The sequence below is a fragment of the Bos taurus genome, chromosome 5, assembly GCF_002263795.3.
Source record: "Bos taurus isolate L1 Dominette 01449 registration number 42190680 breed Hereford chromosome 5, ARS-UCD2.0, whole genome shotgun sequence".
Classification (NCBI taxonomy): Eukaryota; Metazoa; Chordata; class Mammalia; order Artiodactyla; family Bovidae; genus Bos; species Bos taurus.
This window is the reverse complement of record NC_037332.1, coordinates 47,574,874-47,596,639: the sequence shown is the minus strand read 5'-3', so window position 1 is coordinate 47,596,639 and position 21,766 is coordinate 47,574,874. Positions and strand designations below refer to the sequence as shown.

The 21,766-nt window shown below is 42.1% G+C and overlaps 1 protein-coding gene and 1 non-coding gene across 3 annotated transcripts in view; both read left to right on the top strand.

The window, feature by feature from the left end:
* Positions 1-21,766, top strand: part of IRAK3 (interleukin 1 receptor associated kinase 3) — a 66,531-nt gene that overhangs the window by 28,185 nt on the left and 16,580 nt on the right. For both annotated transcript variants that reach the window (XM_024991593.2, NM_001190299.2), the window contains 5 exons: positions 202-256; positions 1,705-1,856; positions 5,186-5,250; positions 11,341-11,455; positions 12,277-12,395. In XM_024991593.2, coding sequence (XP_024847361.1) covers positions 202-256; positions 1,705-1,856; positions 5,186-5,250; positions 11,341-11,455; positions 12,277-12,395 — 506 coding nt within the window. The remainder of the gene's footprint in view (positions 1-201; positions 257-1,704; positions 1,857-5,185; positions 5,251-11,340; positions 11,456-12,276; positions 12,396-21,766) is intronic.
* Positions 15,958-16,030, top strand: TRNAK-CUU (transfer RNA lysine (anticodon CUU)). The gene has a single exon. It is a non-coding gene; the product is annotated as a tRNA-Lys (tRNA).

Below are 21,766 nucleotides of genomic sequence, written 5' to 3'. Positions count from 1 at the left end.
GGTGTGGAAGCCTTAAATATATATGGCAGTGAATACTGTTGAATAGAATAAAATAACTTTGCATTCTACTAGCTTTCTTCTAAATTATATTCCACTTTCTTGCACTGTATAGTCCCAGGGGTAGCTTTGGATTTCTGTTGAGGTTCTGTTCTTTCTAGACTTATGAAATTGAATTACTTTAATATGTATTTCTTCTTTTAGGAAACAGCCAATGTCACAGTGGATAATGTTCTTATTCCTGAACGTAATGAAAAAGGTAAAAAAAACAAACAAACCAACTTTCCTTTAAATCATGCTTTCCTTTAAGTGAATTCATGAATTCCTTTAAGTGACATTTAGACATATCCAATAAACATGGTAACCATTAATATGCAGGTTCAGGATAAATTTTTCATAGATATCAAAATAGTCTCAATTTTGACTAATCCATTGTTCTGATGGATGATATGTTGCTATTATTTTACAAGTTCATTGTCCAATAAAGAGCATAATTGTGGTCTCACTTATAATTTCATGACATTTGCTATTTTTATGTGTCATAGGAAGACATTTAAAAATTATGTTGAGTTTTGTATACTTTTAGAAATTTTCATTGCACTTGTAGAGAAATCTTTAGCGGTTATTGTAAAGCGGTGCTGGTGGTCACTATGAAAAACAATTATTTGCCACATCAACTTTCCTATTCTATCAGCTGAGAGAATAGTTTCCTTCTATCTGGAAATCAGCCTGATAAACTTTAGTGGCTGTTTAAGGCTGCTTTGCCTAATCTTCGCCACCAGATCTGATGCTTCTTTGGTTCAAAAGAGAATTTAAAAAGTTAGATAAGGTTATGGTCTTTTGAAAGTGAAAGTGTTAGTTGCTCAGTTGTATCCAACTACTTGCCACCCCATGGTTCAGTAGCCTGTTAGGGTCCTCTGTTGGTGGAATTTTCCAGGCAGGAATATGGGAGTGAGATGACATTCCCTTCTCCAGGGGCTCCCCCAGGGGTCAAACCCGGGTCTCCTGCATTGCAGGCAGATTCATCTGAACCACCCATGGTCTTTTAAGATTTTGCAAAAAGGTCCAAATGAAACAGGAAATGTGTTAAGTATAGCCAGAATTGGTCTCTGCAGGATTTATTTAGGCTTTTCCCTTTGAATTTGCATTTGGTTACCTCTGAAATGTTTCCTCCCATTCTCTGCTTGAGATGATTTTCTTAAAGAGCTGAAGCATCTCCCCAATTTACTCTGGGGAAGTAAGTTGGATTTGGCTCATGAGAAATATTTCTACCAGTCATGCTTAGCGAATATTATTTAGTCATAGTAAGATTTCAACTTCAATATATATATATATATGTTTTTTTCTACTAGTTTGGGGTTCATCATGGGTCACCAGTAATCTGTTGATCTAATGACAAGGAAATAACCTTAGGAAAATTACCCCAACTAAGTTGTCTGGCTAATCTCTTTGGAAAGGTGATAGAATCACAGTGTTATTGTTTGAGTATCTAAGAAGCTATTTGCTCTGTGGGATGGTGGGAGCCAGACCCAAATGAGAGTCAAGAGAGCTCACGATAGGCTTTGGTGTTGGCTCCTGGGATGTCTCTACTGACTTTTCACTGGACTCTGATTTGTTTCTAATAGGGAGGTCTTGTTTCTTTATAATGATGGCTGATTCTTAAAAAGCAGAAAGATAACTTATCTTCTCCCTACTTTCCTTCCAAAGGAATATTGCTAAAATCCTCCATCAGCTTTCACAGCATCGTAGAAGGAACCAAAAATTTCCACAAAGACTTTTTAATCGGAGAAGGGGAAATTTTTGAGGTATACAGAGTGGAAATCCAAAACCGAACATATGCCATTAAATTATTTAAACAGGTATGGAAAGAATTACTATCACAGGATATCGATTCCATTTATTTGCTCATATTTCATATTAAAATGTGTCATTTTTCATCAGCATTGAAAGGAGGTGTACTGGAGAATAAAATTTCATAAATGGAAATAAGATATATGACCTCAGGTGACTGAAGAAATGACTAAGAAATGAATGCCTGTCTTGCAGGATTGTGGGAGTTAAATCCTTCCCCTCCCCAGGTGTATGGCCTGAGAAAGACTTTTCTGAGAAGCCTTTTAGGGCCACTGGGAGTTTGCTTAAGATGGTCAGATTGTGTCAGTCTGCTCCAGTTTTTCCTGCCCTCTCCAGGCTGCTTCACAGGTTAAACCATAGGCTGGTATTTGGTGCTACTAAATTGTCTTCAGTTACAGTCCAGGAGAGCAGGAAAGAGGAGGCTTCAAGGGCAGCAAGGCAACCATCAGAGCAGGAGGTTGGAACACAGCCGAGAACAGCCAGGAAAGCATAGTTGTATCCTCTAGGAGTTCGCGGTCTTGTGGGGGGAACAGGTGAAGAAAAGATTAAGTTGTAGCGTGACAAGTACCTGAGCAGAGATTTGCCCTAAAGGTCATGGGAGCACATAGAAGACAGCCAGAGGAGAGGCTGGTGCCTCCAGCACCCGAAGAGTGCCCGGCACAGAGTAACTACTCAATAAATGTGTCTGCAGTAATCAAATGGAAAAATGGATACAAGAAAGTGACCTCTCAGCTTGATTTTGAAAGACAAAGAGACTTTTGCCAGGCAGGGAGGGAAGATGGAAGATATAGCAGGTGCCAAGATCTACGGGGGCATGCATGGGAGCATATGTCTTTTCACAAATACCAGACTGGTAGAGCAGAATTTAGTGTGGGAGCGTTTAGTGTGAACGTAGTGGCAGCAGGTGATACTGGAAAGAGGTCAAGTCCATTGGTGCTTTCTAAGCAGGAGAGTGAAAGGACTAGATTTGTGTTTTGAAATATCACTTTGATTACAGGTTGGATGATGAACTGGAAATTGGAGGAAAGACAGCAGGAATTAGACTAGAGGTGGAAAGACCTGGCAGAGGGTATTTCAGACGTGTAAACTGAAGTGGATAGGGCTGAAACCTGTATTCTCCAGTCTAATGTTAGAATCACCAGGAAGGTTTTTTGTTTTTAAAAAAGGAATATAATTGCTTTACAATGTTGTGTTAGTTTCTGCTATACAACGGAGTGAATCAGCTGTATGTATATCAGCTGTGTGTGTGCTAAGTCACTTCCGTTGTGTCTGACTCTTTGTGACCCCATGTACTGTAGCCCGCCAGGCTTCCCTGTCCATGGGGTTCTCCAGGCAAGAATGCTGCAGTGGGTTGCCATGCCCTCCTGCAGGGAATCGTCTTGACCCCGGGATCAAACCTGCGACTCCTGCATTGCAGGCAGATTCTTTACCACTGAGCCACTGGGGAAGCCCCTCCTTGTGGCCACAGCAAAATAGCACTATCTCTTAGTATCACCTTCTTTATCTGCCTTTCCCAGTGGACTGGATGGTTTTCTTTAGAGAGCTCTTATGTATGTTTGTATCTCAGTGCCTTATTACAGGGCCTGGCCTATAGTAGTTGTTCAATAAATGTTTGTTAGGGGAATTGAAAGAAGCACATATGCTGTCTTTATGAATTTAGTTGCAATTCACTATTAGTAAAAAGATAGAAGGTAGCAAAGTTACCCAAGATCTAGAAGTTGAACAAAGTCCTATACACACATCAGGAAAAAAAATGAGATAATTTCATGAAGCTTTAGTCACAGAGCCTTTTTTTTTTTTTTTTGTTAATAAGAAATGGAGTTTTGTAACAGTTGGGACCTTAACTTCAGTAACCTTTCTTAGAGGGCCTGAGGCTGGGCGATGTACTAGATGTGTTAGATTCATCCAAATCACCTGGGATCTTACAGCACAGATTGTGATTCAGTGGGTTCATGTAGTGACCTGAGACTCAGCATTTCCCACCAGCTCCCGGAGAAGCTGGTGTTCCTCCTGCACAGGACACACTTTGAAGCAGCAAGACTGGTAGGGTAGCATGAACACAAAAGCTGACCCTTCACATTTTCAGGCTAAGAAAACGCGGACCCCAGGGAGGTTCAGTGACAATAAGTCACAAATAGTGAGTGTTAGAGGTGGGCCTGTGGAGAAGGCAATGGCACCCCACTCCAGTACTCTTGCCTGGAAAATCCCATGGATGGAGGAGCCTGGTAGGCTGCAGTCCATGGGGTCGATAAGAGTCGGACACGACTGAGCGACTTCACTTTCACTTTTCACTTTCCTGCATTGGAGAAGGAAATGGCAACCCACTCCAGTGTTCTTGCCTGGAGAATCCCAGGGACGGCGGAGCCTGGGGGGCTGCTGTCTACGGGGTCACACAGAGTCAGACACGACTGAAGTGACTTAGCATAGCATAGCATAGCATAGAGGTGGGCTTGAGACCCAGTCCACTTGGTTCTCAGTACCGTGGTTTTTTTTAAATATAAATTCCCATAATGTGGTCCTTGAAAATGATTTGTTGGCTGAGTTTATTGCTTCTGACTTCTTGGGTTAACTTAGAAAATAGCTTCCAGGATTCCTGTTGGCTTTCTCTCCCTTTGTTCCTAAGCACAGAGAACTCTAAAAACTCTGCCCTTTCTAGCAATTTACATATGGTAACTGGAACACACTTTAACCCTTTCATGGGAGAAGTTAGGCATTTGAGATTCAGAGACATGCAGCGCTGTAAGATGTAGGAAGCCATCAAAGACAGTGCCAGGTACAGAAGAAGTCCTCCAGATAATATTATTGAATTCATTAATTTGTCCATATGTCAGGCACTGGGCTAGCTTCTGAAGCTTTTTTGAAGTAAAGAGTTAAGTTTTTCATTTTCCTAGTACACCTTTTTTTTTCAAAATTAATACAAAGGTAAACTTAAACCAACAGCCAAGTGACCCAAGTCATGAATGCCCAATTATTGAAATCACTTCTAAGTAGGATCACAATCTGGATTCTTTGAGATCAAGTGGGGAGTTTCTGTCATGAGATTTTCTTCGACTACATAAAATATTTTTGAATTTATGTAAGTGTATACAAAATACGGTGAAAAGGTTTAAATATAAAATGCAGCAATCTGATACATTTCATGAAAAACTTTTAATTCAGAAGCAGCGGTTCTAAATCTGTTTTGGCTTTAATGGGTTTTTGAAAGCTAAGGATTTTCTCCCCAGAAAAACATTCATATGCGTTTATACCAAAAAGTGTCTGATTTCATAGACCCTAGGTTAAGAGTACCAGAAATAGATCCTTTCCTTATTTTTTTTCCTTGTTTTTCTGTATTTAGGGGGGAAAGATGCAATGTAAGAAACAATGGAAGAGGTTTTTGTCTGAGCTTGAAGTTTTGCTACTGTGAGTATATTGCTTGAAATTTCTCCCCTTGTGCCTGGTTTTCATCTCTGTTCATCTTTGATTCTACAGCACAGAGCTTGGCATGGTTGGCATTTAATAAATGCGGGTTGGAGGTTAGAACACTGGGTAAATTTTTGACATCTGCTTTGGTATATTCTTTGGAATACATTTAAAAATATACTATTTACATAATTCACTTGAGCCTATTTTAACAAGAAACTGTCACAAGGAAGTGGATTAAATCATGTGTGGCTAACATGACTGAATGTAAAATGATTCTTAGAACATTAGAATTGTATATATTTTACCATTGCTCCTCTTTCTTAAGAGACATTCCAGTCAAGAAACTGTTTCATCAATATAAACCTCTTCTGGAAGAGAGTTTAGACAAAGAAATCAAGTGCTTTTGATGTGCATATTATTTTCTGGGAATTCATTCATGAGCCTGAAAGTCCTTGGAGACAAACTAAAATGACTTCATTTTCATATATATTCATATCTGCAGCTGTGCAGCCTGCTTCATCGAAGGCCCCTAACCCTATAGAGTTCAGTCATCACCCTTTACAAATAGAAAATGTTCTTTTCAGATGTTTCCTAAACCAATATGTGAATTCGGGGGAGGGAGGTATTATCCTAAATCCTTCTCCTTTTATACCCAAGATCAGAAATCAAAATGTTAGAGGCTAAGCATAAAAACTTAATACATCATTTAGTCAACAAAAAAACGAAAACCAAAATTGTAATAAGAAAGTTTTTATATTTAAGCTTTATTTTTTTGCTTATGAATAAATAATAAATTCAGACACTCCAGAATTCCAAAAGGGCAGAAGAGTAAGCCAAGAAGAGATTTTCTTCCATGTTCTCATCCAGCCACCCAGCCACTTTTCCCAAAGGCAACAGTGTTATCAGTTTCCTATATGTCTTTCCAGAAATATTTTATTTGTAAGCATATGTGTATTTTGTTTTCTTACTTTCCTCTTCGCACACAAGAGACAGCATACACACATTGTTCACTTTGCTTATTTTAGTATTCCATTGTGTGCTGTGGCTTCCCTGATAGCTCAGTTGGTAAAAAATCCGCCTGCAATGCTGGAGACTCCAGTTTAACTCCTGGGTTGGGAAGATCCTCCGGAGAAGGGATAGGCTACCCACTCCAGTATTTTGGGGCTTCCCTTGTGGCTCATCTGGTAAAGAATCCGCCTGCAATACGGGAGACCTAGGTTCGATCCCTGGGTTGGGAAGATCCCCTGGAGAAGGAAAAGGCTACCCACTCCAGTATTCTGTCCTGGAGAATTCCATGGACTGTTTAGTCCGTGGGGTCGCAAAAACTCAGACATGACTGAGCGACTTTCACGTACACTTTTGTGTGCCTGTGTTATAACGTAATTTACCATTTTCCCATCAATGGATTTTTAGATTTTCCTAATCTTTTACATGAAATTAAAAGATGCTTACTCCTTGGAAGAAAAGTTATGACCAACCTAGATAGCATGTTCAAAAGCAGAGACATTACTTTGCCAACAAAGGTCCGTCTAGTCAAGGCTATGGTTTTTCCAGTGTTCATGTATGGATGTGAGAGTTGGACTGTGAAGAAAGCTGAGCGCCGAAGAATTGATGCTTTTGAAGTGTGATGTTGGAGAAGACTCTTGAGAGTCCCTTGGACTGCAAAGAGATCCAACCAGTCCATTCTGAAGGAGATCAGCCCTGGGATTTCTTTGGAAGGAATGATGCTGAAGCTGAAACTCCAGTACTTTGGCCACCTCATGCGAAGAGTTGACTCATTGGAAAAGACTCTGATGCTGGGAGGGATTGGGGGCAGGAGGAAGAGGGGACGACAGAGGATGAGATGGCTGGATGGCGTTACTGACTCGATGGACGTGAGTTTGAGTGAACTCCGGGAGTTGGTGATGGACAGGTAGGCCTGGCGTGCTGCGATTCACAGGGTCGCAAAGAGTTGGATATGACTGAGCGACTGAATTGAACTGAACTCAACTGAATCTTTTACTTAAAATAGTGCTACAATGAGAAAACTTTATATATTGTTATTTTGTAACTCCAGAAGTTGGTGATGGACAGGGAGGCCTGGCGTGCTGCGATTCATGGGGTAGCAAAGAGTCAGACACGACTGATCGACTGATCTGATCTGATCTGATGTGTTAAAGTATATCTAAGAAAACTTCATATAAATAAATTTATAGGGTCATGTTCCATGCCACCAAATTGTCCTTCAGTAGAAACTATACTAGTTTACACTTAACACCAGTCATATATAAGAGTGCCTGGTTCCCCATATTCTTGCCAATATAGCATTTATTCTTTTATCAGTTTTTTCTGATCTGCTAAGTGGATATGGTTTTTCAGTGTAGTTTAAATTTCTTTTTCTATGATGAATGAATCTTTTTACATATAAAGAGATTTATTTCCTTTTCTGTGAAATATCTGTTAATGTTCTTTGCCCATTTTTTATTAGACTGTTGGATCTTTTCTGTTTTTGATTGGAGGATAATTGCTTTACAATATTGTGTTGGTTTCTGCCATACGTCAACATTAATCAGCCATGCGTATACATATGTCCCTTCCCTCTTGAACTTCCCTCCCACCTCCCACCCCATCTGACCCCTCTAGGTTGTAACTAGAGGGAGGTCGAGCTCCCTGCGCCATACAGCAAATTCCCGCTGGCTATCTATTTTAATATGGTAACGTGTATGTCTCCGTGCTGCTCTCTCAGTTTACCCCATCCTCTCCTTCCCCCACTGTGCCCACAAGTCTGTTCTGTATGTCTGCATCTCTATTACTGCCCTACACATAGGTTCATCAGTACCATTTTTCTAGACATCCTTCACTTTCATATACGTGTTAATATACGATATTTGTGTTTATCTTTCTGACTTACTTCACTCTGTATAACAGGCTCTAGGTTCATCCACCTCACTGCAACCGACTCGAGTTCATTCCATTTTATGGCTGGGTAATATTCCATTGTATATATGTACCACAACTTCTTCTTTTGTTTTTTTGGTACCACAACTTCTTTATTCATTCATCTAGATTGCTTCCATGTCCTGGCTATTGTAAATAGTGCTGCAGTGAATATTGGAGTACATGTGTCTTTTAGAATTGGGGTTTGCTCAGGGTATATGCCCAGTAGTGGGACTGCTGGGTCATATGGTAGTTTTATTCCTAGTTTTTAAATAAATCTCCATACTGTTCTCCATAGAAACTGTATCAATTTATATTCCCACTAACTAGACTGTTGAGTATTTTTCTTAATAGTTTGTCAGAGCATTTCATATAGTAGAGAAAATTAGCCTTATTTTTATGTTTTAAGATACAAATAATTATTTTTACCCCATTTTCATTTGTCATTGCTTATTCTAGTTTTGTACCATTTGGAGATGGTTCTCATGTAGTTGAATTTAATCTATATTTTCCTTTATGGATTCTAGGTTTTATATTATAGTTTAAAGATCTCTCCAACTGAGAGATTTTAAAATAATTTTGCCATTTTTTCAAGTACCTTTATATTTTCACTTCTATACCTGATCCATTTGGATTTATTCTTCTGAGGCATTTACATATTACTTTAGAATTAACAACATTATGGCATTGGATGTTTCTGGTATGCCATCGTTATCATTTATGTTGCTAATATTTCTTTAGCTTTAACGCTATTCCAAGTGCTTCATGTGTATTCATTCTTTAATCCTCACAACAGGCCTGAGCTGGTCCTGTGACTATCCTCATTTTGTAGATGAGGAAGCTGAGGTAGATGCTACTTTTTTTTTTTTTGCAAGATCCAACTTATTTCCTAAGTCATACTCACCCTTTCTCTTCTTAGACTTTTACTGGTGAGTAAGTCAGAGGCATTAGAACATACTGTCTGGAGTGGAATTAGGAGAGAACTGCACAAACAACAGATAGTTTCAGTAAGTTAAATAATAAGCAGGTGCAGAGTGCTGAGGACTTCCCTGGTGGCTCAGTGGTAGAAAAATCTGCCTGCAATGCAGGAGACATAGACTCAATCCCTGTTAGGGATTGGGAAAATCCCCAGGGGTTGGGAAAATCCCCTGGAGAAGGAGGTGGCAACCTAATCCAGTGTTCTTGCCTGGGAAATGCCATGGACAGAGGAGCCTGGTGGGCTATAGTTAGTGGGATCACAACAGAGCTGGACATGACCGAACATGCTCACACATACACAGAGTGCTGAGGGAAGAGGAAATGCTAATTTGCGGGAGGGGTGGGTGGCAGAGTAGACATCTTGGAAAAAGTAAAATCTAAGCTGAGACCTGAGCATGAGTTTTTTTTTGGTTATAAAATTAAGGGAACTACTTAATGTATTGCGTATGTGTTTATGTACACACACACACACACACACACGTACACACGTACATACACCCACACTCCCTTTCTTGACGTAGGAACAGAGGGACTCAGAAGGGATGTATGTGTGCTTAGTCGCTCAGTCACGTGGCACCCCACTCCAGTACTCTTGCCTGGAAAATCCCATGGACGGCGGAGCCTGGTAGGCTGCAGTCCATGGGGTCGCTAAGAGTCAGACACGACTGAGTGACTTCACTTTCACTTTTCACTTTTCACTTTCATGCATTGGAGAAGGAAATGGCAACCCACTCCAGTATTCTTGCCTGGAGAATCCCAGGGATGGGGGAGCCTTGTGGGCGGCCGTCTATGGGGTCGGAATTCTCCAGGCAAGGATACTGGAGTGGGTTGCTATGCCCTCCTTCAGGGGATCTTCCCAACCCAGGGATCAAACCCAGGTCTCCTGCATTGCAGGCAGATTCTTTACTGTCTGAGTCACCAGGAAAGCCCAAGAATATATATGTATGTATTATATAGATGTGTGTGTATACACATACGTTTCATAGGTAAGCTTTACAACTGAAGAAATGAGTAATAGGACTTTATATATAGCACCATTTTTTTTTTTTGTAAAAAATAGCTTTATTTGTTTTAATATCCCCAAATGTGCCTTGAAGAGCCTGGTGGACTACAGTTCATGGGGTTGCAAAAGAGTCAGACACAACTTAGCAACTAAACAACAACAATTAAGCTTGCCTAAGACATAAAAGGTGTTCAGTAAATAATTGTTGAACTGAGTTCACAGTATGTGTGACTTTCACATGCTTTGTATTTCATAGCTGTTACAAGGGTTACATTGGTTTTCACTGTGATGACACATGCCCTCAAGAAATAGTTTAAAAAGGAACCTGAAAAATGTATACAATACGGACATAGAATTCTGTGATTTAAAAATCAGTGGTGTGTTTTTCAACATCAGATTTTACTAGTCACATGGATCTTAGGTAACGATACAAACTTCATGAAGCCATTGGATGTCTCTTAATTGTGTGACTTGGTGCCTAGTACTTTAGTCCCCGACACAGTAGCATTCAGTAAATGGATAAATGAAAACAGTCTTCTGTACTCTTCTCTTTTGGTGATTTTACTTGCACATGTATATCAAAAGCAATGAAATGGATCATTTCAGTTGCATTATATTTATTTATGTAAAAAATAAGTTATATTGGGTTTTATGTTGATAAATAAGGTAATATTGAATATTGTTTTCTATATTATAAAGCTCCCAACACCCCACATCTTAAGAACTCTCATTTCTGAACATTTCTGTCCTATTTGGATATTAGCTGGTATTTGTTAGAATGTGTGCATGTGTGTGTGGTGTCACTTCAGTCGTATCCAACTCTTTGCACTCAATAGACTGTAGCCCACCAGGCTACTCCGTCCATGGGATTCTCCAGGCAAGAGTACTGGAGTGGGCTGCTGTGCCCTCCTTCAGGGGATCTTCCTGAACCCATGTCTCTTCTGTCTCCTGTACTGGCAAATGGGTTCTTAACCACTAGCACCACCTGGGAAGCCCATTTGTTAGAATACTTTAAGCCAATTTGGAAGGAAAACTGTCACGTGTCCAGTGAAATTCCCTCTCCCTTGGCCAGATTTATATTCTGCTTTATGCCTGTTCCACAGCCCACCTAACCACCCCGCAAACAGGGTGTTGTTCATTTCCTGTTTGAATAACCAGTTTGATAGATTTAAAAAATCTTTTGTTTCAAGGTTCCGTCATCCGAACATACTGGAGTTGGCTGCATATTTTACAGAGAGTGAAAAGTTTTGCCTGGTTTATCCATATATGAGAAATGGATCACTCTTTGACAGATTACAGTGTGTAGTAAGTCATATCCATCACTCTGCCTGATATTCTGACCCTCTAAGCCCTGAGGGAGCTGCTGAAACCTTCTGAGAGAACCAGGAGGCCAACATGTGTTCATGTGAAGGGATGCCAACAGTGGGTTTCCCAAGAAAGTAGAGGACTTCCCCATGAATTAATTTCTTACTCTTAGAAGGTTGCATAAATACCCGAGTTGTTGTGTGTTGTGCAAAATGGTGGCCAAAAGAGTTGCTGGGTCCTCACTCCTCATTGGTACCATGTCTCAAATGAGTTTATGTCAACTACCATTATTGAGCAGGTAATTTTTATTTGCATAACTTTATGCAAAGTACCATTCAATATGGAGGGTAGACATAAAAGTGATACCTATATCACTTAAAAAGAAGGAGGCTGAATAAATGCCATGGTTTCTCTTGTGATGTTTTTGAAAGATAAGTTAAAAAATAGATTCCAAATTTGTAAATTTGCAGTTAAGATGAGAATAAAAACAGATTATTCTCAATTACCCACACTGTTGTGCCACAAATAATCTAAAAATCTTATACAGTGAAATTTTAAGCATAGTTATCTTATTAGCCATATTTCAATGTATGCAACATTAAAATTATTGGGTATTTTCATTGCCTATAAAGGGACCCAGAACCAGCATGGGTAGTAGAGGAAAACCCATCTTGAATTAAAAATAGGTTATGGTTAACTAAAATATTGATTCACCCACCTCTTTATCATTAGAGTTTATTCTAGCATACACCGAGGTAGTGAATACAAACATGGTTTTTACTCAGAAAATACCACGAAACCAACCACTGTTGTCTTTTCAGGGTGACACAGCCCCACTGTCTTGGCACATTCGAATCGGTGTATTAATAGGAACATCTAAAGCCATCCAGTACTTGCACAACACGGAACTCTGCTCCGTCATCTGTGGCAGTATATCCAGGTAAATTATCCCAGGGCTCTAGGTTACACTGAAGGCTCCTTTCATCATCACTGGTAAGTCAGACTTCACCCTATTTTCTATCTGCAGTTTCCCTGGTATATATCTCTATGTGTTAAGAATTCTCATGAACGTACTTAAAATCTTAGCTTTTTAATGAAAACATGTCTATCGAATTTTAAAAGCTACATTTGTATTGCCAATGGAAGAGTTTACATTATTTTTAGGAATTATTGATGAGCAGTGTAGGATAGACAGTTTTGTGTGTTTTATTAATTACTTTGCATAGCAAACTGTGAAACAATCTTCTGTATTCATTGCACTTAAAAAACAAACAAACTGAAGTCTAAGAAAAGATTAAGCGGCTTATACAGGGATTCTTCACAAGATTAACAGTAGTCATCGGCAATTTAGTTCTTTGTCCTTGAGTCTCCAGTGTCTTGCGTTGCCACTGCTGCCTCCTAGCTGTACGTATTGCCCGTGAGAAGCCGAGCAGCACTCCCAGTGTTCCTTCTTGATCCATGAGAAGATGAGAAGCAACATCTTCCATCTTTTTCCCTCGTCAGCAGACATGAATCTTTCAGACAGAGAGTAGATACCCTCCAAACCTCCACCCACTGTGAATTTTTCCTGTGTGCCCTTCATGATGGACTTGTCCCAAAATGAATATACCTTTGCTGAATGGCAGGGAAGACTGGATTTAAAAGGCTCTGCCTCTTCTGAGCCATCATCTAGTGTCTTTGAAAAAGCTTTTAGTGTGCTTTTGAGCAGAAGAGGAACTGATTGCTTACTTTGTTTTGCTGGTGAAGTGAACTTCATATAAAAAGCCTCTAGATTTTACTTCATCCTGGGGGAGTGGCAGGGGTGGGGTGGGGCACAACCACTAGGTTCTCCTGTTGGGAAGATGAAACTGTTAGTCATCAGTCGTGTCCCACTCTTTGCAGACCCAAGGATGTAGCCCAGCAGGCTCCTCTGTCCATGGGATTTTCCAGGCAAGAATACTGGAGTGGGTAGCCATTGCCTTCTCCAGGGGATCTTCCTGGCCCAGGGATTGGACCTGGGTCTCCCACATTGCAGGCAGATTCTTTTATCATCTGAGCCACAAGGGAATCCCCACTTTCTCCTGCTGCTGCTGCTGCTGCTAAGTCGCTTCAGTCGTGTCCGACTCTGTGCGACCCCATAGCAATTCATCAACTGCCAGTGACCTTATAGAATCACCTTAAAATTGGTGTAGCCTCAGGGGACCTGGGACACAGATGGATGGTGAAAGTCTCAGAGGTCAGTGGAATCAACCACTGAGGTTGGTTCTGGAGGGCTAAGGTGGCCACCTGCAGCCTAAAACAATCCCTCTTCTACCCAGCTCGTAGCCCACTGAGCACTATAGGTGCTCAAATATATGTTCAAACTGAGTTGCTGTTGTTCAGTCACTAAGTTGTGCCCAGCTCTTTGTGACCCCATGGACTGCAGCATGCCAGGCTTCTCTGACCTTCTTCAGTTCAGTTCAGTTTGGTTGCTCAGTCGTGTCCGACTCTTTGCGACCCCATGAATCCCAGCACGCCAGGCCTCCCTGTCCATCACCAACTCCTGGAGTTCACTCAGACTCATGTCCATTGAGTCAGTGATGCCATCCAGCCATCTCATCCTCTGTCGTCCCCTTCTCCTCCTGCCCCCAATCCCTCCCAGCATCAGAGGCTTTTCCAATGAGTCAACCCTTCGCATAAGGTGGCCAAAATACTGGAGTTTCAGCTTTAGCATCAGTCCTTCCAAAGAAATCCCAGGGCTGATCTCCTTCAGAATGAACTGGTTGGATCTCCTTGCAGTCCAAGGGACTCTCAAGAGTCTTCTCCAATACCACAGTTCAAAAGCATCAATTCTTCGGTGCTCAGCTTTCTTCACAGTCCAACTCTCACATCTATACATGACCACTGGAAAAACCATAGCCTTGACTAGACGGATCTTTGTTGGCAAAATAATGTCTCTGCTTTTGAATATGCTGTCTAGGTTGGTCCTAACTTTCCTTCCAAGAAGTAAGCGTCTTTTAATTTCATGGCTGCAATCACCATCTGCTGTGATTTTGGAGCCCCAAAAAATAAAGTCTGACGCTGTTTCCACTGTTTCCCCATCTATTTGCCATGAAGTGATGGGACAAGATGCCATGATCTTAGTTTTCTGAGTGTTGAGCTTTAAGCCAACTTTTTCACTCTCCTCTTTCACTTTCATCAAGAGGCTTTTTAGTTCCTCTTCACTTTCTGCCATAAGGGTGGTGTCATCTGCATATCTGAGGTTATTGATATTTCTCCCAGCAATCTTGATTCCAGCTTGTGCTTCTTCCAGTCCAGCGTTTCTCATGATGTATTCTGCATATAAGTTAAATAAGCAGGGTGACAATATACAGCCTTGACGTACTCCTTTTCCTATTTGGAACCAGTCTGTTGTTCCCTGTCCAGTTCTAACTGTTGCTTCCTGACCTGCATATAGGTTTCTCTTACTGGGTACATAAATAAATAAGTAGAATTTCTTCTTTTGTTTTAATTTCTTCATTTGGTGCTTGATGGGAGAAGGGGATAGGGAAGTCCACCGATCAGAGCCCAAGGGAACATTAGGGTGAAGGACACAGATTCGAGCTCTGCCTGAGTCACAGGGCTTCCCCAGGGACACTGGGCGGGGAGATGTGCATGCACTCTTCCAGCATCCCTCTCCCACTCTTAGGTCTAAGCACAGGCTGTGACCCTGACTGCTGCTTTCTCAGGATTGGCTAGTGTCTTCAGGCAATTCCCAGGAAATAGGTGCAGTGGCAGAGATGTGCATGCAGGGGAATTTTTTAAGTGCTCTCAGGAATAATAAAAGTAAGAGAGGAAGACAGAATTGGAGAGTTGGAGATGCTGAGCTGGGGTATTATATTTCTAGAAGAGGCCAGGAAGATCCCCTGGAGGAGGGCATGGCATCCGACTTCAGTATTTTTGCCGGGGAAATCCCCTGGATAGAGGAGCCTGGCGGGCTACAGTCCATGGGGTTGCAAAAGTCAGACACGACTGAGTGACTAAACCACCACCACCACCAGAGGCCTTGGCTGATGCCATGGGGACTGCTGAATCTGGGGTGGCCCTTCAAAGCTGTCCCTAGATGAGGCAAGGCACAGATTTTTGTACCCCTGTACCCTACCAGCCACGAGTGGGGCTGTACAGGGGATGAGGCAACTCCCTTCTGCCACTGGTGGTTCCCAGGTGGGGGCTTAGCTGGGAGCCATCAGCAGCCACCCCTCCCTCACAGCAAGTGTGTGCCTTCCTGGATCCTAAGGGAGGGTTGGGCCCATGGCCCTGCAGCCACTACAGTTCGGAAGAGCTGGCTGGATGACGTTTTGCAAAACATCTCTAAATGATTTTCTTTTGCATGTACTTTCCTCCCACTTCTTCCCATCCTTTCCTCTTTGTTCAGTATCCACCATTGTTTAAATCAGACAGATCTGTTTTAAGAAGCCGACTTTTCACATAAAAATGTGATTCTGACCCAATTGCTTGCCTCTTTTAAGCCTCAGCTTGTTTCCTCTGCAAATGCTAATGAAAGAGCCTGGCTGACTCAGTTGGTAGAGCATGAGACTCTTAATCTCAGGGTTGTGGGTTCGAGCCCCACATTGGGTGATCTCTTTTCTTGGGCTTCCCTGCTAGCTCAGTGGTAAAGATTCCTCCAATGCAAGAGACTTAAGAGATCCAGGTTTGATCCCTGAGTTGGGAAGATCCCCTGGAGGTGGGTATGGCAACTCACTCCAGTGTTCTTGCCAGGAGAATTCCACGGACAGAGGAGCCTGGTGGGCTACAGTCCAGAGGGTCGCAAAGAGTTGAACATGACTGAGCACAGCAGCTTCCAACTCTTAAGGTTAAATGGCATAAAGTATACATGGTGCTTAGCAAAGAGGATGCACTCACTAAATGCTGGCTGGCTCCTGTTACAGTAGCAGGAAGTGGTAGGAGAAGCAGAGGCTGAGACGTGTCGGCCAGCTAGCTTTTTTACTTATCACTCATTTGCTTATTGTCTTAGTCCATTTGGACTGCTCTGACAGAAATGCTGTAAACTGAGTGGCTTGTAAGCGTTACATGTTTATTTCTCACAGCTCCAGAGGCTGGGAAGTCCAAGACCATGGTATTGGCCAGTTCTCTCTCCCAGGCAAGCTCCCTTTCTGGTTCACAGGTGGCTATCTTTTCTCTGGTGGAAGGTGTGAGGGGTCACTCTGGAGTCTCTTTTATGAGAGCACTAATCCCATCCATTAGGATCCTTATGACCTAATTAACTTCCAAAGGCCCAACATCCTAACCCTATCACAATGGGGGTTAGGATTTCAATATATGAATTTAGGGGGACACAAGCTGAAATCAAGATTGCTGGGAGAAATATCAACAACCTCAGATATGCAGATGATACCACTCCAATGGCAGAAAGCAAAGAGGAATTAAAGAGCCTCTTGATGAGGGTGAAAGAGGAGGGTGAAAAAGCTGGCTTAAAACTCAACATTCAGAAAACTAAGATCATGGCATCCAGTCCCATCACTTCACAGCAAATAGATGAGGAAACAATGGAAACAGTGAGAGACTTTATTTTCTTGGGGCCCAAAATCACTGCAGATGGTGGCTGTAGTCATGAAATTAAAAGACGCTTACTTCTTGGAAGGAAAGCTATGACAAACCTAGACAGTGTAATGAAAAGCAAAGATATCACTTTGCTGACGAAAGTCCATACAGTCAAAGCTATGGTCTTTCCAGTAGTCATGTATAGATGTGAGAGTTTGACCTTAAAGAAGGCTGAGCACCGAAGAATTGATGCTTTTGAACTGTGGTGTTGGAGAAAACTCTTGAGAGTCCCTTGGACTACAAGGAGATCCAACTAGTCAATCCTAAAGGACATTGACCCTGAATATTCATTGGAAGGACTGATGCTGAAGCTGATGCGTCAGCACTTTGACCACCTGATGCAAAGAGCCGACTCAGAAAAGACTCTGATGCTGGGGAAGATTGAAGGCAAAAGAAGAGGGCAACAGAGGATGAAATGGTTGGATGGCATCACCGATTCAGTGGACACAAACTTGGGCAAACTCCAGTTGATGGTGAGGGACAGGGAGGCCTGGCATTCTGCAGTTCATGGGGCTGCAAAGAGTTGGACATGACTTGACGACTGAACAACAACAAGCATTCAGCCCATAGCACTTACCTCTATCATCAATTTATTGTGTTTGAAAAGTGGACCCACAAACTAGCTCTATTTTAGTAAAAATCATTTCTGTATTAGCATATGTTTATTGAACATTTTGAAAATCACTTTCCTTTTAGTTCACAAATATTTATGGAACATCTGCCATGTACAAAGCATTGACTTGCACCACAGTGGGGGAAAACATTGGTAATCATAGTCTTGAATTGAAAGCTTCAACTTGGTGATCAGATAAGATAATAAAAACACAGAGAATATAATACATGGTATGACACTAAATATTCCCAATGTGTGTTTGGTCTGAGAAGGCTAATGCTAATTAGATAGTTCTAAGCCAACTGTTTGAGGAGATGGGTTATGACAGTGGGTTGGTTGAAAGAAGCGACAAGAATATTCCTGGTGGAAGGCAGTAATTTGTTCAGGGAAATGGAGTGAAGAATTGCAGGGTGTATAATGAAAGCAAGAAGGGTTGGTTGGACAAGAGAGGAAGAGATTGGAGAATAAGGAAAGAAGAGTGGATAAAAATAAGGCAGTGATGGGATGAGGATTGGATAATACTTTGAATACTTAATAGGTGGACAACCTGGGTTTGATAAGCTAAGCTCTTACAATGGACTCTGAGGCTTCTTCTCTCTGGGGTCTAAATGGGAACAGAAAATTTCTGAAGATTCTTAGGTGGTATCACAGTTTAAAAGGAGGCTATTTCTTCCAGAACAGTATCTCAAGTATTTGTCTAGACGTACCAAGCTATGTGCGTGCGTGTGTGTGTGTGCGCACGCACGCTCAGTCATTTCAGTCATGTCTGACTCTTTATGACCCCATGGGCAGTAACCCACCCGACTCTTCTGTCCATGGGATTTTTCCCTGCAAGAATACTGGAATGAGTTGCCATGCCCTCCTCCAGGGCTTCTTCCCCACCCAGAGACCAAACCCATATCTCCTGCATTGCTGGCAGATACTTTACCACTGAGCCACCAGGGAAGCCGTGCCAAGCTATAATATCACTTAAATAACACTGTTAGACAGAGTGCCTACCAGGTAATGTAGATATGAGTACCAAAAGAGATCTGATCAGAGAAAGAGCAAATTTCATGGATGGAGCAGGATTTGAACTGAAAGTGCAGCTAGCAGTGTATTTTATTTCATTTTTTTGTTGGTAAAGGAGCTGCTGCTGATTGTCTCCTTTCTGGGTTTTCCAAAGGGGTCGAGGACTCAAACATAACCATCTTTAGATCACACCCACCCAGGCATGTGTCAGGGTGTGGGGTGCGAAGGCTGTGGGCACTGATGTGAGAACGGTGGTTTCACAAGGGCTCATCAGCGTGTCCCTCTCTGCTCCAGGGCCAGTCAGCCCCCTCCACAGCCTCTGAACTCTTGGCCTTTCTGCCGAGCCTGCCAGGGAAGATGTTAATGAGTGCCAACTATAACAGTTGACTTTCCCTCTTTTCTTTGGTGATGTACACACCTGTTCTTTACAAACTGGAATGAGACCAACTCATTTCATTCAGGGCACTGAACATCTGTCAGATGGTAATGCATTCAGTTCCCAGCAGCCTTGGCCAAACGTGAATTGGCTGAGCTGGATGACCCTCCTGAATCTCTTAAATGAATCCTTCACTTGGCTCTAACCTCGGGCCTCCCTGATTTTCAGTCCCTCTGTGTATAGCCATGTGCTTTCAGGAAGGTCTGAAATCCCTGCTTTTCTGACTTCATCATATTCATTTTCTCACTCTTTGCAAGGAAAGGCAGCTTCTAGGACAGATGTCATTTTATTGTACAGCCTGATAACTGGCTCAGAAAAGGACATCTCGAACTGTGTTAAACAGTGACCTTTTCTGTGGGTAAGTCGGGGCTCTGTTTTTGTTGAAGTGAGACATGAAAAATACTGTTACCTTTGTTTTCTTTTCTGTATTTGGGCCTCAGACCAATGAGTCACAGAAGAGTTACCATACATTACTTGACATTTTAAGCATTGCTTTTAATTGTATAAAGTAACATACAGTATACATAAAGTGACAGTAAGTGAAAAAAGACACATTGAAATAGTAAACAATATACAGTTATAACTTTGTAAAATTACAAATTCAGGAATGAAAAGATTAAAAGTGAAACAGACCAAAATATAAATAAAACTTTCATTAGATGGAGAGACCGTGGCTTTTCATTTAATGGCTTAGTTTTTTTTTTTTTACTTCTGCTAAGTCACTTCAGTCGTGTCCGACTCTGTGTGATCCCATACACGGTAGCCCACCAGGCTCCCCCGTCCCTGGGATTCTCTAGGCAAGAACACTGGAGTAGGTTGCCATTTCCTTCTCCAATGCATGAAAGTGAAAAGTGAAAGTGAAGTCGCTCAGTCGTGTCTGACTCTTAGCGACCCCATGGACTGCAGCCCACCAGGCTCCTCCGTCCATGGGATTTTCCAGGCAAGAGTACTGGAGTGGGGTGCCATTTTTACTTCTACTTGATGTTAAATTCTTATTTAAGGATTATATCTTCTTTTATAATAAAAATGAAATTTATTAGGGAAAAAAATAACATCAGATCTTTCTATCTCGAACTGGGGAATGAGAAATTTCAAGGAGTCTTTAGTTAGTGGATAATACCCCAAAGTTTCATTTTAGTCACTCTATCTACAGAGAAGCTTGATAATCTCATACCTTGGTAGTTTTAAAAATAGTTTGAAAAACGAAGATTGTAAGGAAGATCATCCTTCAGCAGCCTGGTGCCCAAAGTGTGAGCAGCACCTTTTGTCTGAGCAAAATGAAATGCCGTCATGGGGGATGACCTGGGAAGAGCACCAGAAATCCGTGTTCCCGCCCAGGTCCTGCCTCCCTCTCTTAGACCACGGTTTCCTCACTTGTGCAGCAGAGCCAGCCGAGATCATCTCAAGTTGGACCTCTTCTTGATTTCAAATTCTGTACAGCTACACCTGCTTGTTTTTGTCCCATGCTCTAAGGCTCACATATCTAGGGGTTATGGCAGGAGAAGGACATGACCCCATGTTTTTTTAAATCTTGACCAAGCCTTACTTACCCAGGCCAACTTGGAGCGAGGATGAGCTCAGACAGGTTTCAGGAGGCACCTTCTGACAGCTGCTCATCCTGGAGCAGGTCAGGCAAAGTCCTGACACGCCCATTCTCCAGAAACACCCCCAGTCCTGCCCCTGCCCTGCCCCTGTCCTGCTCCTGTCCTGCCCCTGCCCTGCCCCCATCCTGCCCCCTCTCCAGCAGCCACCCCAGTGACTTCATTGCTGCTCCAGTCTCTTGTCACTGGTTGAGGGTGTGGCCTTCGGGTTCTCCCAGATCTGAGTACAAAGGCCAGCGTTACCACTTTCCAGCAGTGTGATCTTGGGTAAATCACTCAGTTCCTTGGGGCACAGTCTCCTTATCTGAAACTGGAACCTCTGCTCTTCTTCCCAGGGCTGTGAGAATGAAATGAGCTAATTTCTGTGAAGCACAGCCCAGGAGTTGGCAGTAAATATTGTTCCTCTCACCTGATGGGGACTCAGGTATCTCATCTGACCTGTCCTTGGACCCTGGCACAGCACCTTGTTAGAGCTCTATTTGGGTACAGCTCTGATTGTTAGAACTTCCTCTGTATTGAGCTAAAATCTGTCTTCCAATGACTCACCCATTTGCCATTGTTTTGGCACTAGAATTACCTACCTACAACTCAAGGGAAGAAGAGAAAATTCACTTCATTTCTGCCTTATAATCAACAGTTTCTTAATCTTTTATGAATAGCTGAATAAAAAGATGTTTCTTTCGGTTAACTACAAGCTGAAAGTGCACTGAACAGAGACGTAGGAGTGCTAGGCTTTAGCATAAGCTATTTTGCATAGAATGAGTGATTTCAACCAGCTGGGCCTCATTTGCCTCATCTGAAAAAAAAAAGCAATTGTGCTTATAGAAGCGATGACAAATCAGTTTCGTCTCACATTCCATCTTGGATTGGTTGGTAATGAGTTCCCATGGGCAGAGTTGAAAGGGAATCTGGGGTGGGTACTCTCTGAAGTCAATTAGTGATGTCTGCCAAGAATGTGGGAGGAGGATGTCTTGGCAGCGTTTGGGTCACATATTTGCCATATGCCGAGTGGTCCAAGGGTACGTATGGTTTCAGATTCTTTTCATTTACAAACTGATTATATCATCAGATGTTTATTTAGTATCTTCTAT